Below are 16,493 nucleotides of genomic sequence, written 5' to 3' on the forward strand. Positions count from 1 at the left end.
AACCCATAAAATGGGAGTAACCTTAACTAGAAAAGTATATAATTTATATGAGGAAAAAAAAACTACAAAAATTTCCTGAGATGTTTTTAATGACTTGAATATACAGACTTGCGTATGTGTTTATTTTCCCATTCTCCTTTTTTGTGTTCAATTTCAGAGTCATTAATAAAGAGCATTCAGGTATGATGGTTTAGCGCTTGTGGAAGGAAGTTTTTATTCTGAGATGCTGAGTCATTAACAAATCTGCAGTTTCTTTCCTGAGATTTTTTTTTTATGGGGGGGTGTTATTCCAGGGAACCCTTTGTTCTTTTTGATGAGGATAAAGACAGATGGGTTTGGAAGAGACTTTCTCTTGTTAAATGAATAGGTCACTGCTGCTTTTTATAGCTGGAGGCTGGCAGTCTTATGGGAAATAGGCATTTACATGGTTTTTCTTTGGGGGTATGGCTGCTTTATTGTTACTATGAATTTCTGTTTGATTGGTTTGAATTGCACAGCACTAGGAGTAATATTTTTTTCTTCAAAGCTCAACATAACAACTCATGAGCACTTTTCAAAAGAGAAGAAAGTTATAAAGGAGAAGGAAAGACTGTCACAGTGAGTGTTTAGACAGTGAGGCTGATTGTTTTCAAACAAATTTAATTCATTATATGCCTAGTAATGAAGACATCTTAATAACAGAGAAAACAGCCCCATTATCTACATGCCTCTATTAACCAATTTATTTTGTTTAGGTCAGTGGGCAGGACACCATCTGTTACCAGAAATTTTCTTTTCATCAAGCCTGCCCCCATTAAGAATCCCCAGTTAAGCAACTTCAGCTGCCCTCCTGTTTAATTTCCATATTAACTCAATTCAGGGATAGGGAGAGAAAAAGGCAGCTAAGAGGATATTGTAAGTTGTACCATGCCCTCAGAGGATTTAATTTGGTCACCTCCTTGGCAAGATAAATTAGTGGGAGGAGTTTACATGTGTTGGAGAAAAGGCCTAAGGAGAGGGAGGGGCAGAACTGATGGTGGATGAGGTAGCTTTAAAGAAATTTAGAAGGTTTTATTTTTTAACTTTTTTTTTCTGATAGCTTTTGGTGACTTTTGGTTTCTCCAAGGTCTCTTTTTCCAAGGCATATTTCAATTATTTAGACACAGGGAGTGATAAGAGTCCTTTTCCATACATAATAGTCTACTTTTAGGACTATGAAATATATCTACATACATATTGGTATGTATATGTTTATATAAAGTACAAGTAATATACAAATGTTATTATTGTAAATGTTGACACTGTGACACTGAACGTCTTTTTGTTTTTCTTCTATCAAAGGTCCATGACTCCAGCTCAGGCTGACCTGGAATTTCTTGAGAATGCCAAAAAGTTGTCTATGTATGGTGTTGACCTTCATAAAGCAAAGGTAATGGTAACTTTGGCCTTTATTAATATGCATGTATCAGACCTGTGTCATATAATATTTCTTACCAACCTTTATCTGGGGCATTACAAAACGTTCAGAGGAGATAGTAATTCTTATTGGAATTTTAAGTCTATCAGTTGAACCAGTCAAGTGTATTAAGTGTATCAGTTGAATTGCCCTTTTACAATTCCACCATCAGAGCGAAGTTTCACACCTAAGCAACCATAAGGATCAAAAGATATAGCAACGAGAGCAAAAGAAATGATAATTTCCTAAAATGCAGATACACTTGAAAATATAGAGTGACAGTGAGGCATGTTTCACAGACAACATCACCTACATCAGAATCACCCGGGGTGTTTATTAAATATGCAGATTCCTGAGCTTCTCCCAGATTTACTGAATTACTTTGGAGGAGAGGCTAAGTCTCCAGATTTAATGAATATCCCAAATGATCCTCCTTCATGTTTGAATCTGAGAATCATTGGCGTAAGGTAGTGGTTCTCAAAGTCTCTGAACCAGCGTTTAGCATCGTCTAGGAACTTGTTAGAAATGCTCATGTCAGGTCCCATCCCAGTCTCACTGAATCAGAAACTATGTGGGTGGAGCCCAGCAGTCTGTTTTAACAAGCTCTCCAGGTGACTCTAATGCACAGGGGAGGAACCACAGTGGCTCATTTGAGAACCACTGGGTTAGGGATTTGGAAACTTGAGCTTTCATCCTAGTTCTACCTAATACAACCTAACACAATGAATACTTAAGGGATGTCGCTTGACTTCTCTCATCTTCAGCTACTGAAATGTCTGGGGAGGTTGAGGAGTTTGTGAGAGAAAGAAAGGGCTCAAGGGATGACCTGAGGTTCATTTAGAGAAATTTAACTAGGATGCGTGATGGGGAATCAAAACCATGTCCAGTGAGAAACAGGCAAAGGAATAGGGATACTTAACCCACAGAAGGGAAAGTTTAGGAAAGATATAATGTCAATCTTCATGGATTTCAAGGATTAACTTGTGAAGTAAACATTTTACTATGGCTCCAAGGTATAACACTAGAGCCAGTAAAATGAAAACTGCAGGGAAATACTTTTCAGTCCAGTTGGACAAATTGTCTCACAGAGCTATTTCAAAGATGGGATGGGCTACCTGAAGGAATTGAGTCGTCTATCACTAGAGATATTCCAGGTTAGGCAGAATAATCACTTGGTAGGAATTTAGAAAAGGACATTCAAACATTTGGTGGGTGATTGGACTAAAATGACCTTTCAGGTTTCTCCCAACCTGAATATCTGTATCTGAGGTTTCTTCCTTATTTACATTCTAGTAACTAATAAAATTTCATTGCATGTTAGTGAGTTTTCTTAGGATGTTGCTCTGGATTGTTTGGGGCTGGGTACTGTAACTTCTGTGAATCTCAAAAGTAGCTGGTAGGAAGATCAGATCAGGTCCAGAACTGAAATTGTTAGGTTTTGCTTCTCAATTTCTGCTGGAGGCTGGTGTCAATTCAGTAATTATCAGGATTACATGAGGAGTCAGGCAGCGTATTTCTACAGCAAATGTTGTAAAGCAAATTGTTTCTCCAAAACATACAGTTAAAAGAGAGATGTAGTTGTATCCACAGCCTTTAAAAACTTAAGGGGACATCTTCTGGGAAATTTTGTTATGTAGTCATCGAATTGAAGCTGAATATAATTTCTTCTCTCTATTGTGCTTGTACATAACACACGTAGGCACTGATATGTTTCTTTATACTCATTTTGGGAAAAGGAGCAGTCTAGAAGCATAGAACTCAGGTCTTTTATTACTTATCTAAATAAATGGTTATATGTAGAGATTAACTCAGGTGAAATTTATTTTCCTTGAATTACAGACATAGATGATTAATATTATATATTTAATTAAAATTTTTTCTTTAATAAAGAGGCATGCAAATATGGCTTTATTGGTAACTTACTGTTCCTTTTTGACCTGAGGATAATAGTTATAACTTACTATACTTAAAAAAAAACTTACTATACTTAACATCAGTAATTATAAAAATCTGAGTTCTCTCATACTGAGCTTATAAGGAATAGAGTCAACTCCTATACTTATCATGATTTTTGGAGGGATGACCACTTTATCATAGAAAAACAAGAATTATAGTTGTGCATGTATATTTGGTAGTATACATAGCCCTATGCCCTGGCCTCCAGGAAGTCCTGGTGGTCTGCTGACTTAAACATACATGTATACGACATGCAGCTACCATAGCTACCATAGTAATTATTTGCTGACTATGATAATGATAGGTTTGAGTACTTCAGAACTGGGAGACCAAAATGCCTGCCCTAGGATTTTCATATACAGACAGGCATGGTGAAAATAAATTAGTGTCTCTTTTTGAATTATTAAGGGAAGCCTTTTTAAAAATTTTTTTTATTCATTTACTTATTTATTGCCTGTGTTGGGTCTTCGTTGCTGCACGCAGGCTTTCTCTAGTTGCGGCGAGCAGGGGCTATTCTTCGTTGTGGTGCGCGGGCTTCTCATTGCAGTGGCTTCTCTTGCTGTGGAGCACGGGCTCTAGGCATGCGGGCTTCAGTAGTTGTGGCACCCAGGCTCAGTAGTTGTGGCTCGCGGGCTCTAGAGCGCAGGCTCAGTAGTTGTGGCGCACGGGCTTAGCTGCTCCGCGGCATGTGGGATCTTCCCTGACCAGGGCTCGAACCCGTGTCCCCTGCATTGGCAGGCAGATTCTTAACCACTGCGCCACCAGGGAAGTCCCAGGGAAGCCTTTCTGGAGGCTGCAGAGGCTCAGTTTTATGAGAGGAGTGTTGTGAAGGTAGATGAGGTGCAAGCCGAGTGACATTTCACAGTGGCTTTGAGGGGTGGTGATGGTGGCTGTATTACTCCTCATAGCAGTCGATTCCTTCAGTGGGTAAGATGTGTGTATGTCCATGTTTCTTGGAAAAAAGAAAAGCAGATGTTCCCTCAGTCACTAATAATGAACGAAATAATTGATAGTAATGGTTGAAGGTTTAAGCTTAGTGTATGTTGTTACTAAAATACCTTGAAATTTCCTAATTTATCAACCTACATGAATCAAGATTTGTATAAATCTGAAGCAAAGAATTTACTAATATTTGCCGTAATAAGTTATGATTAATAATGTGGGCAGGTAACAAACTCAGTGTAAACACTTACTGAGCATGTTGTCAACAACAGAATTTGGGGTGATAATAGCAATGATTTAGATACAGTTTCCACCCTCAAGCACTGAATTTTAATTTTCTTCTAGTTGTTTTCCTCATTATAAAGGTGATATATTAGTAATATATGTGTATATATATATATATAATCCATACATAATTGTATGTGCCTAGAAAATAGGATAATCCTGGAAATTATCAAATCAGTACTGGTTACTGTTAAAGAGTGTGGGAGGAGGAGGGTAGATTTTTTTAAAATTTTACACATTTCTGTATTGTTTGAATTTCTTACATACATGTGTTAGTTTTTTCATATTTGGATACTTTTTAAAAGATAATACATGTTTATTGTAATTGGAAAGTATAGAAAACTGAAATGAAAAATTGTTCATAATTGTACCACCTAAAGAATGCCATTATTAACATTTTGGTGTATTCATCTTTCTTCTATGTATATTTTTTATATTGTTGGAATCAAATTATGTATGTAATTTTATCCTGCTTTATTTTGCTTAATGTTACAACATAATTATTTTCCCATTTATCTCCCAAATTCTATTTAACTGTTTTAATGGCCACATTGTATTTCACTATATGGATGAACAATAATTTAACCCTAATGCTTGGATACTCAGGTTATATCCAGTTTTTCACTCTTATAACATTCTGAACATTATCATGTGTAAAGCTTTTTCTGTGATTTGAATTATTTCCTTAGAACAGATTATAGAAATAGAATTACTGAGTCTGATTTGGACATTTTAAAGATATTTGTGGTAGGTAATAACATTGATTTTTAAATGTAGTATAGTAACAACATTTTTACATAGACCAAATAGTCCCATGGGTTATGGTTGTTAGGTTAAACTTTATTTTTCATTGTATTCTTTGTAACTGTATTTGGTTGTTAATATCTTCAGATTGTCTAATAATAGTCGACTATGTTGAGCACTTTGCTCAAGACTGAAACGCTAACGCTTTTTTTCCTCAGGACTTGGAGGGAGTGGATATCATCCTAGGTGTCTGCTCTAGTGGCCTTCTGGTTTACAAAGATAAGCTGAGAATTAACCGCTTTCCTTGGCCCAAAGTGCTGAAGATTTCTTACAAACGTAGCAGCTTTTTCATTAAGATTCGCCCTGGAGAGGTACAGAATTCGTGTTTCCCTTTCCTCCTGAATCAAACACAGACCATATCTAAAACATCTCTTCATTCCTGTTTTCCTTGTTATGTCGTCTATGAGGTCTCTCTCTAGCTAACTATTTAGGTGTTGATATTTTGTTTCCTAATCAGTCCCGTGATGCTTCTTCTCTTCCTTCCTATTTGTTTTCTGGACAGTTCTCTTCATGTAGGTAAATGTACCATGGCCAAAAGTGAAATTTGGATAATAAACTTGTTCCTTGTTTACTCCAGGTAAAAGCTTGATGGAAAATATTTTTAAATTAAGTAGCATGAGACTTTTAAATTGTGGGGTTAAATTACTTATGTTTTATACCACCAGTCCCTTACCTTATATAATTATTTGTATATGTAGGTTCTAGTAGTTACTGGGAATGTGTCCTAGGGTCAAGTTCTAGATTTTTAGTAGAGTTGGATGTTCAACTTTGTACCAGATAACTCAGTTACTAGTTGGTGATCAATTTTCAGAATATACTAATGCTGGCCAAATTTAACTTTTATGTTAAAGAGCCATCATGGTATAGCAGAAAATTGTTCAAGTAGGAATTAAATTTAAAAAGAAAGTTCTAGTGCCTACTCTGCCACCTACTAAGTAAAAGACCCTGGATAAATCTAAAGTGTTCCTTACCATTCAAGGGGGATAATACCTGCTCTGTCAAGGTTGATTTGAAGATCAAATGAGATGACAGAGGTAAAAGCTCTGAACAGGAAAGCATCGTACTAATGTAAAGAGGCTTTTTTGTGTATATATCACCATCTGCTGGTGAAAAATGGCTCATTATTTGAACATGGAAATACTGAATGTGCAGCCTTAAAATTTAGGATAAGGATTATCATTGAAGCATTTATTTATACCATAGTTATTTACCTGTGCCTAGCAAAAGTCAAAGAATTTCAAATCCAAGAGTCATTCAGTCAATAAATATTTATTGATGGCTTTCTTTGTGTGAGACACTATTCTAGGGGCTAGGAACAGTAAATATCAATAGAAGAGTCCATCCCTCAACAAGCTTTTTTTTTTTTTAACATCTTTATTGGAGTATAATTGCTTTACAATGGTGTGTTAGTTTCTGCTTTATAACAAAGTGAATCAGCTATACACATATACATATATCCCCATATCTCCTCCCTCTTGTGTCTCCCTCCCTCCCACCCTCCCTATCCCACCCCTCTACATGGTCACAAAGCACCGAGCCTATCTCCCTGTGCTATGCGGCTGCTTCCCACTAGCTATTTTACATTTGGTAGTATATATAAGTCCATGCCACTCTCTCACCTCGTCCCAGCTTACCCTTCCCCTTCCCTGTGTCCTCAGGTCCATTCCTCAACAGTCTTACAATTTAATGTGGGAAAGCAGAAAAGAAAAAAAAATATATATATATATGATAATGGGAAGTCTTTGGTTTCTTTAAACGTTAACTATATAATATATATAGTTATATATATTATATATAATATATACTAAAAATGCAAAATTCTTACTTAAGAAAGCAATAAAGTACAACAGTAGGATTTTGAGAAGTGTATATAGTATAGAAGTGTATATAGGATTTTGAGAAGTGAGTATAGTATTGTGACTACAACAGATGATTCAGAAGTAGCGTGGTGTAGTGGCAACCATGAAATTCTGGTTCTGCCACTTAATAGCTGTGAGACTAAGCAGGTGACTTCTCTGACCTCAGTTTCTTCATGTATAAAAATACAGATGATACTGTCTGATCATAGTGTTATTGGCAATAATAGGCACTAGAAGTAAATGTCAGTGTCCTTTCCATCTTATAAAGTATGCTTAAGACAGAAAAAAAGAGGCAAGAGACTAGCAGGACAGTGTTTCCAGTAGCCCTGGCAGGATGTGGTTTACTTCAGTCAAAGAAGTATCTAGATAAACTAATGATCAATCAAAGAAAAAAAAAGGCATTTAATAATTCAATAATCTGGTTTGAGCCACAATCTTTAGTTCCTATTACTAAAAACGATTGCATAATAATATTCATTGATTGGAGGAATCATCTGCTATCCTATTCCCTGATTATTGAGTAGTCTAGTATCCTAAATGCAGACAGTAACTATTGTTGGACAATTGTCTGGACAATCAAAATGTGACTTAATTGTGTCTCAGAATAATATACAGTGTATATGTGTGTGTGTGTGTGTGTGTTTCTGAACAAAATAACATGTGTAAATGATATAAGATGCATTCCCTGGCTTCCTTGCTGTGGAAAAAACCACTCTCAGTGAGTAAATTTCTTTTGGTAAGTAGGAAAAAATTTCAAATGATATTTTATGTCCTTAGACTAGTAACTTTCTTTTTATTCACAATGATCTCTTCTGCAGCACCATATTTCTCTGGTCCTGTATCACTGTAGTTGAATAATACTTTATGTTCCGTGTTTGCTTGTGTATTTATAGCAAGAACAGTATGAAAGTACCATCGGATTCAAACTTCCCAGTTACCGAGCAGCTAAGAAATTATGGAAAGTCTGTGTAGAGCATCACACGTTTTTCAGGTATTGTCCTCACTTAAGTATTTTTCAAGGATAAATTATTTATGCATGCTTCTATTTTAAACCTGCTATTGAAATTTCCTTCTTTGCATGGCTGGCTGTCTTTTATTTAGCTCAGGTGAGATCATCTTAAGCAAGATAAAATGAGTCTAGTTCTCCTTCTTTGGGTTGAAAAACACTGTCTTAACATTCCCAGAGCACCTTTCTGTGTATGGTAGAAGGATGAGGGAAATGAGAAATAGGAACCTGTGTTTACTAGAGGCTCTGTGATTGCCCTAACTGGAGCTAAAACCAGTCCTGTCGGGAAGAGGTACCCTGACTTAGCTCCACATGGAATTTCTCTAAGGAGTGCTTAACTACCTTCTGTGGGGCTCTTATACTGGAAGGTTAAAGACGTGAAGCTGATGGTTATTTTGGTTCTAATCAACCCCAGAAAGGGAGCACAGAGAACTATCTTTGCAGCACAGTTGTATCAGATAGAAGACAGAAGAAAGTTTCATCTCCTTTGCTTTTCAAGAGGACATATAATTAACCCCTTGTGTTCATTTACCAAGCATTTTCTGTGTGCTTACCCTTTGTATAGGCACTGTACTAGGCATTGGGAATATATCACTAGATAGTTCTAGCCCCTGTCCTGATGGAACATAAAATCTAGCAGACAAATAATTACTTCTGTTGAAAGGAGAGCCAGCTAGTTGTCAGTTTGCCTTTTTAAGAAAATATCTTTATTATAGAAAATTGCATGTATAGCACAATGAAGAGAATAGTATAATGAACTTCTCTGGTCCCAAACTCCACCTTCAACAATTATCACCCCAAGGTCAATCTTGCTTTATCTATATCCCCACTCACTCCTTCCTACTACTTCTCAGATTATTTTGAAGCAAATCCTAGACTTCATGCCATGTTGTTCATAAATAAACTTGACTCTTTATGAATGGCTCTCAAGAGAGAGAACCACGATAACTTTTTCTTCTATTTGTAATTTCATATCATACTTAGCACTAAAGAACACTGGACAGAAAGACAAGTCAGGGAAAATAACATTTCAGTTCTCATTTCAAATAAAACATGAGGCTACACCTTATATTTGATTAAAGAATCTTAATTATTGGCATTAAGATATTTCTTTATGTTTTCATCATCTTCTTTAAAACCAAGAAAATAGAGTTTTAAAAGAGGGTGAGGAAGAGTAAAAAGAGGGTTTTTTCCCTTTTCTTTTAATTGAAGTATAGTTGATTTACAATGTTGTGTTTGTTTCAGGTGTACACCAAAGTGATTCAGTTATACATATATATATTTTCAGATTCTTTTCCCTTATAAGTGATTACAAAATATTGAGTATAGTTCCCTGTACTATAGAATAGGTCTTTGTTGTTATCTGTTTTATATACAGCAGTATGTATATGTTAATCTCAAACTCCTAATTTTTCCCTCCCCCCAAAAAAAGAGTTATTTTGAATGTTTAATATCTATGTATAGGTTTCAGCTGCAGCCAATGCATTTACTTGTAGGATAGCATATTTAAATCCATTGCATCAAAATAAGAGGATATATTAACATGTAATTCTTCATTACATAAAAGAAAGCATTTGCTGAATTAAACTACCCCAAAGAGAAAAAAATACTCTCTTTTTGGTAGTATTTGATGTAGCAATTTATGCATTTATTCAGCAAATATTTATTGAATGCCAGATTCATGCCAGGCACTATGCCCGAAGTGAAAACACAAAATGAATAAGTCATAGTCTTTATTCTTTACCCAAAGAGAGCTCACAGTCTCATGGTGGAGACCAGCACATAAACAGATTGTTTCAATTCAGTGTAGTAAATGCCATGACAAAAGAGAGCACAGGGTACTGCTTAGAAAGGATGGGGTTCCTAACTGAGTTGAAAATACACCAAATATCCTATTAAATAGGATTTAATAGGCATTGAATACCAGGCATTGAGTTTGGAGTGCATTTGACAAAATTATTATTCTAGGAGAGGGGAAAAGAGCTCTGGGCTTGAATTCTATGACTGCCCAACTTCTTAACAGCTATGACCTTAAGCAAGTAACCTTCTTTGAGGTTCAGTTTCTTTTATCTATAAAATGATGAAAATATTACAGGGGTATAGTGAAAATAGTACAGTGCTATAAAAGCATTTTGAAAACCATAAGACCCTACCTATAGAGATATAAGATTATATCATTAATATAAGCCACAAATAAATTATACATATTGTTTTGAGAAAGTGACAGAATTAAAATAATGATTGCTTGATTGGAAATTTGTCTTAGTAACTATAAGGAAGCTGTGAGAATTGTGAAACTTTTTAATACTTGATTTTGTCTTTAATCTCACAACCTCATTAGAGTGAGATGATGTATATAATATATGATTATCATGTTTTTCCCCCCAGACTGACATCTACAGACACCATTCCTAAAAGCAAATTTCTTGCCCTGGGATCCAAATTTCGATACAGTGGCCGAACTCAGGCTCAGACCAGGCAAGCTAGTGCTCTGATTGACAGGCCTGCCCCACACTTTGAGCGTACAGCAAGCAAACGGGCATCCCGAAGCCTTGATGGAGGTTTGTATTCAATATTAATGATTTCTTGTTATCCTAACTCTTTAGAGAGAGATAAAGGAAGAATGGTTATCAGATGTGGTCGGGTACATTCAAACTAAGTGCAGTTATCTATAAGAGAATCAAATTAAAGAGTCTCAGTGATAAAACGAAATGGATCTCACTAATTGTCGAATTTAGTGGAATCATCTTAAGAAAAGGAGAACAGAGGTTCAGAGAGAGTAGTAACTAGATCAAGGTCCCACTGCTGGGAAGTGGTGGATTGAACACCTCTAGAATTGGAATTAGAATTCAGAATCTCTACCACAGGGTGACACCTAATGTAGTATACTGAACTAAACCCCTCTTGAACATTTTTAAATAGTTATTTTTCAAGTAGAAAAGAGGGAAGGGGTCTGCGTCACTAGCGCAATCACTGAAAAAGTTTAGATCATTTGTCATGTGTCAATTGTAGACCAAAAAAACAATCCTATTACTGGAGTGTCCAAATTTTGTTTAAATAAAAGAGGGAGGAAATAAATAAGTTTCATAATTGTATATACTGACAGAAGATCTGTTTCAGTTTTTCTAAGTTTAGTCTCAAGGATTTGAGAGCATTAGCATTACTGAAATGACGTAAAAAGCCACAATCAGTTCTTTTTTTTTTTGGCCCTGCCGCACGGCTTGCAGGATCTTAGTTCCCCTACCGGGGATTGAACCCGGGCACCAGCAGTGAAAGCACCGAGTCCTAACCGGATCACCAGGGGATTCCCAAGCCATATTCAGTTCTTTATGCAGCTAGAAAGAGGTGGCAAATAAATAAAAGTTCAGAAGGCAGTAACCAAAATAGAGTATTGCTGATTGCAGCTCTATACTATCTATTGTAAAAGCAAGGTGCATGTTACAGTAGTTACAGGCTTCGGTTCTGGAGTCGGACCTGGTTCCAATCTCAACCACTGCATTTATGATCTATCTTCTTGGGTGAGTTACTTACTCAGTGTCTCAGTTTTCTCATTCATAAAATGGGTATGATGATAATATAATATTACCTCAAAGAATTTTCATGAGAAAATAAATGAGATGATATGCTTGGCACAATGGCTGGCACTTAATGTGACCCCAAAATATTAGCTGTTATTAAAATATTGTTAATATTCTAGCCGCAGCATTATTATTTTGTTTTGTATCATCCAGAACTATGCTGCCGTATTCTGGTTTGTTGCATTATGGGAGCATATATCAGAAATACCTAGCTCACTTTAAAGGGATCAGGAATGGGTCAGCCACACTTGGAAAAGAAATCACCTAAGCAGTAGAACTTTTGTGCTTCCGTACCACGAGTCATGCTTCTTTCTTTCTGATGTTTCTCTACAAGGCAGATTGTAGGCTTTGTTTATTTACTCTTCAGCACAACACTAGGAATTAAGCTCAGAGATTAAATAACTTTTCTTAAGATATGATAGCTGGTGGATTGGAGTATAGGTTGGTTTAACTCCAAAATCCATGTTCTGCCAGATCCATACTTATTTACTGATTTGTTCAACTATTTTAAACTTCTGTGTGTCAGGTATTGTTCTAGTTATTGGGGATACAGCTGTGAACATACAGACATGGTTCTGCCCTCATGGGGCTTACATTCTATGGGTAGAAACAGAAATAAAATGAAACAAGTTCAGGTAGTGATAAGTGCTATAAAGAAAATAAAACACTAATGGGATGGAGAGTGTCTGTGGATGGGGAGATTGGGGAGCTGTTTCAAATTGAGTGGTCCACTCTAAATTTAGAAGGTTCCTCTGAGGAGCTTCATTTGAACTGAAACCTGAATTATGAGAAGGAGCCAGCCATCCCCGAATTTAGGGGGATAAACATTCTTGAAAAGGGAGTATCAAGTACAAAGACCTGTAGGTAGATGTGAGTTTGGCATGTGTGTAGATCAGTGCTGTCCCATAGAACTTTCCATGCTGATGAAAATTTTCTATTTTGTGATGTCCAGTTTGGTAGCCAGTAGCCATATGTGGCCATATGAACTTGAAATGTGACTGTGAAACTGAGGAACTCAGTTTTAACTAAACCTAAATAGTCACACATGGCTAGTACAAAGATCTACTCCACTACAGGGGTAGTAAAGGAGAAGCTTGGTGAAGTCTGTTGCAGGATCTGAGTGAGAGATGACAACAGCTTGGACTTGAGTATTGGCGTTAAAGACAGTGAAAACTGGTCAGGGATACAATACAGAAGTAGCGCTGACAGAATTACTGGTAAATTAAGTGTTGGAGATGGTAAGGAAAAGAAAATCAAGGTTTATTCCTAGGCTTGATCATTTACTACAATGGGAAAGTCTGAGAGAGGAGCAGAGTTTGGGGATGTAGGAAATCAAGACTTCTCTTTTGGACATGTTAAGTTTGAGGTATGATCACTCAATCCTCATATCTGCCATATTCATATAACAACCTCAGGCATCGCTTTCTTGTCCGGTAAATCACCCTACCTCCAGTTTATCTTTGTTTTGGGGAGTTATTATTCTTATTATTTTATCCCCATTTTTCAGTGAGAAAACTAAGGCTGGAAAGTTTAAGCAATCTGTTCAAGATCTCACAGCTAGTAAGTTCCAAAGCTTGAACAAAAACTCACGTCTGTCTGATACCATATGGCTTCTTCCACTAAATGAAATTTCATTGTTATATAGATACTATGCCTGATGTAGCTTTTCTTTCTAATAGCAAAAATAACCAACAATTCAAGGGTTAGTGAGCTTTGGTACTTTGAACAAATTAGAAATTATTTATTTATTTTCTAACATCTTTATTGGAGTATAAGTGCTTCACAATGGTGTGTTAGTTTCTGCTGTATAACAAAGTGAATCAGCTGTACATATACATATATCCCCATATCTCCTCCCTCTTGCGTCTCCCCCCCACCCTCCCTAATGCACACCTCTAGGTGGTCACACAGCACCGAGCTGATCTACCTGTGCTATGCGGCTGCGTCCCACTAGCTATCTATTTTACGTTTGGTAGTGTATATGTGTCCCTGCTACTCTCTCACTTCATCCCAGCTTACCCTTCCCCCTCCCCGTGTCCTCAAGTCCATTCTTTACGTCTCTGTCTTTATTCCTGTCCTACCCCTATGTTCTTCAGAACTGTTTTTTCTTTTTTAGATTCCATATATATGTGTTAGCACACGGTATTTGTTTTTCTCTTTCTGACTTACTTCACTCTGTATGACAGACTCTAGGTCCATCCACCTCACTACAAATAACTCAATTTCGTTTCTTTTTATGGCTGAGGAAAGCTTCACTTATAAAGATGCTTCTGTTACTTGTAGAAATAACATGTTGACTGTCTCTATTTTTCTAGCTGTAGAAACCTCACAGTTCAATTCAAGATTTTTTTTTTTTTTTTTTTTTTTTTTTTTTTGCGGTATGCAGGCCTCTCACTGTTGTGGCCTCTCCCGCTGTGGAGCACAGGCTCCGGACGCGCAGGCTCAGCGGCCATGGCTCACGGGCCCAGCCGCTCCGCGGCATGTGGGATCTTCCCAGACCGGGGCACGAACCCGTGTCCCCTGCATCGGCAGGCGGACTCTCAACCACTGCGCCACCAGGGAAGCCCTCAATTCAAGATTTTAAAAAACCTTGATGTCTCTGTCTAATTGACTAATATTGGCCAGTTATATTAAATTATACACTGTGTTCCTGGCGGGAAATCTCCAAAAATTTGTCTTCAAATGTTGTAGCAATGTTTGAGTTTCCAAAACTAAAGCATGTAAAACAATTCTAAAGGAAGACAGTCAGAGCTTTGGTGGCTTTACCGTTAGTATCACAGAGTTTTGGGAGCTTAGAAAAAGTTTTTGTTTTTTTCTTTTTTTAAGGTTTGTGGCAACCCTTCGTGGAGCTAGTCTATTGGCGCCATTTTCCCAACAGCATTTGCTTACTTAGTGTCTGTGTCACATTTTTTTTTTAATTTAATTTAATTTTTTTATACAGTAGGTCCTTATTAGTCATCAATTTTATACACATCGGTGTACACATGTCAATCCCAATTGCTGAATTCATCCCACCACGACCCCCACCCCCCCGCACCTTTCCCCCCTTGGTGTCCATACGTTTGTTCTCTACATCTGTGTCTCTATTTCTGCCCTGCAAACCGGTTCATCTGTACCATTTTTCTAGGTTCTACGTATATGCATTAATATACGATATTTGTTTTTCTCCTTCTGACTTACTTCACTCTGTATGACAGTCTCTAGATCCATCCATGTCTCTACAAATGACCCAATTTCATTCCTTTTTGTGGCTGAGTAATATTCCATTGTATATATGCACCACATCTTTTTTTTTTTTTTTTTATGCGGTACGCGGTCCTCTCACTGTTGTGGCCTCTCCCGTTGTGGAGCGCAGGCCCAGCGGCCATGGCTCACAGGCCCAGCCGCTCCGTGGCATGTGGGATCCTCCCAGACTGGAGCACAAACCCATGTCCCTTGCATCGGCAGGTGGACTCTCAACCACTGCGCCACCAGGGAAGCCCCTACCACATCTTCTTTATCCATTCGTCTGTCAATGGGAATTTAGGTTGCTTCCATGACCTGGCGATTGTAAATAGTGCTGCAATGAACAGTGGGGTGCATGTGTCTTTTTGAATTATGGTTTTCTCTGGGTATATGCCCAGTAGTGGGATTTCTGGATCATATGGTAATTCTATTTTTAGTTCTTTAAGGAACCTCCATAGTGGCTGTATCAATTTACATTCCCACCAACAGTGCAAGAGGGTTCCCTTTTCTCCACACTCTCTCCAGCATTTGTTGTTTGTAGATTTTCTGATGATGCCCATTCTAACTGGTGTGAGGTGATACCTCATTGTAGTTTTGATTTGTATTTCTCTAATAATTAGAGATGTTGAGCAGCTTTTCATGTGCTTCTTGGCCATCTGTATGTCTTCTTTGGAGAAATGTCTATTTAGGTCTTCTGCACATTTTTGGATTGGGTTGTTTGTTTTTTTAATATTGAGCTGCATGAGCTGTTTATATATTTTTGAGATTAATCCTTTGTCCGTTGATTCGTTTGCAAATATTTTCTCCTGTTCTGAGGGCTGTCTTTTCGTCTTGTTTATGGTTTCCTTTGCTGTGCAAAAGCTTTTAAGTTTCATTATGTCCCATTTGTTTATTTTTGTTTTTATTTCCATTACTCTAGGAGGTGGATCAAAAACGACCTTGCTGTGATTTATGTCAGAGAGTGTTCTTCCTATGTTTTCCTCTAAGAATTTTATAGTGCCCGGTCTTACATTTAGGTCTCTAATTAATCCATTTTGAGTTTCTCTTTGTGTATGGTGTTAGGGAGTGTTCTAATTTCATTCTTTTACATGTAGCTGTCCAGTTTTCCCAGCACCACTTATTGAAGAGACTGTCTTTTCTCCACTGTATAGCCTTGCCTCCTTTGTCATAGATTGGTTGACCATAGGTGCATGGGTTTATCTCTGGGCTTTCTATCCTATTCCATTGATCTGTGTTTCTGTTTTTATGCCAGTACCGTATTGTCTTGATTACTGTAGCTTTATAGTATAGTCTGAAGTGAGGGAGTCTGATTCCTCCAGCTTCGTTTTTTCCCCTCAAGACTGCTTGGGCTATTTGGGGTCTTTTGTGTCTCCATACAAATTTTAAGTTTTTTGTTCTAGTTC

General features: G+C 37.2%; 1 protein-coding gene across 30 annotated transcripts in view; it reads left to right on the top strand.

Moving 5' to 3' along the window:
• Window positions 1-16,493, top strand: part of EPB41 (erythrocyte membrane protein band 4.1) — a 206,200-nt gene that overhangs the window by 115,469 nt on the left and 74,238 nt on the right. For all 30 annotated transcript variants that reach the window (XM_067725137.1, XM_067725131.1, XM_067725142.1 and 27 more), the window contains 4 exons: window positions 1,321-1,408; window positions 5,581-5,733; window positions 8,175-8,272; window positions 10,676-10,848. In XM_067725137.1, the coding sequence (XP_067581238.1) occupies window positions 1,321-1,408; window positions 5,581-5,733; window positions 8,175-8,272; window positions 10,676-10,848 (512 nt within the window). The remainder of the gene's footprint in view (window positions 1-1,320; window positions 1,409-5,580; window positions 5,734-8,174; window positions 8,273-10,675; window positions 10,849-16,493) is intronic.

This window comes from Pseudorca crassidens, chromosome 2 (genome assembly GCF_039906515.1).
Source record: "Pseudorca crassidens isolate mPseCra1 chromosome 2, mPseCra1.hap1, whole genome shotgun sequence".
Lineage (NCBI taxonomy): Eukaryota > Metazoa > Chordata > Mammalia > Artiodactyla > Delphinidae > Pseudorca > Pseudorca crassidens.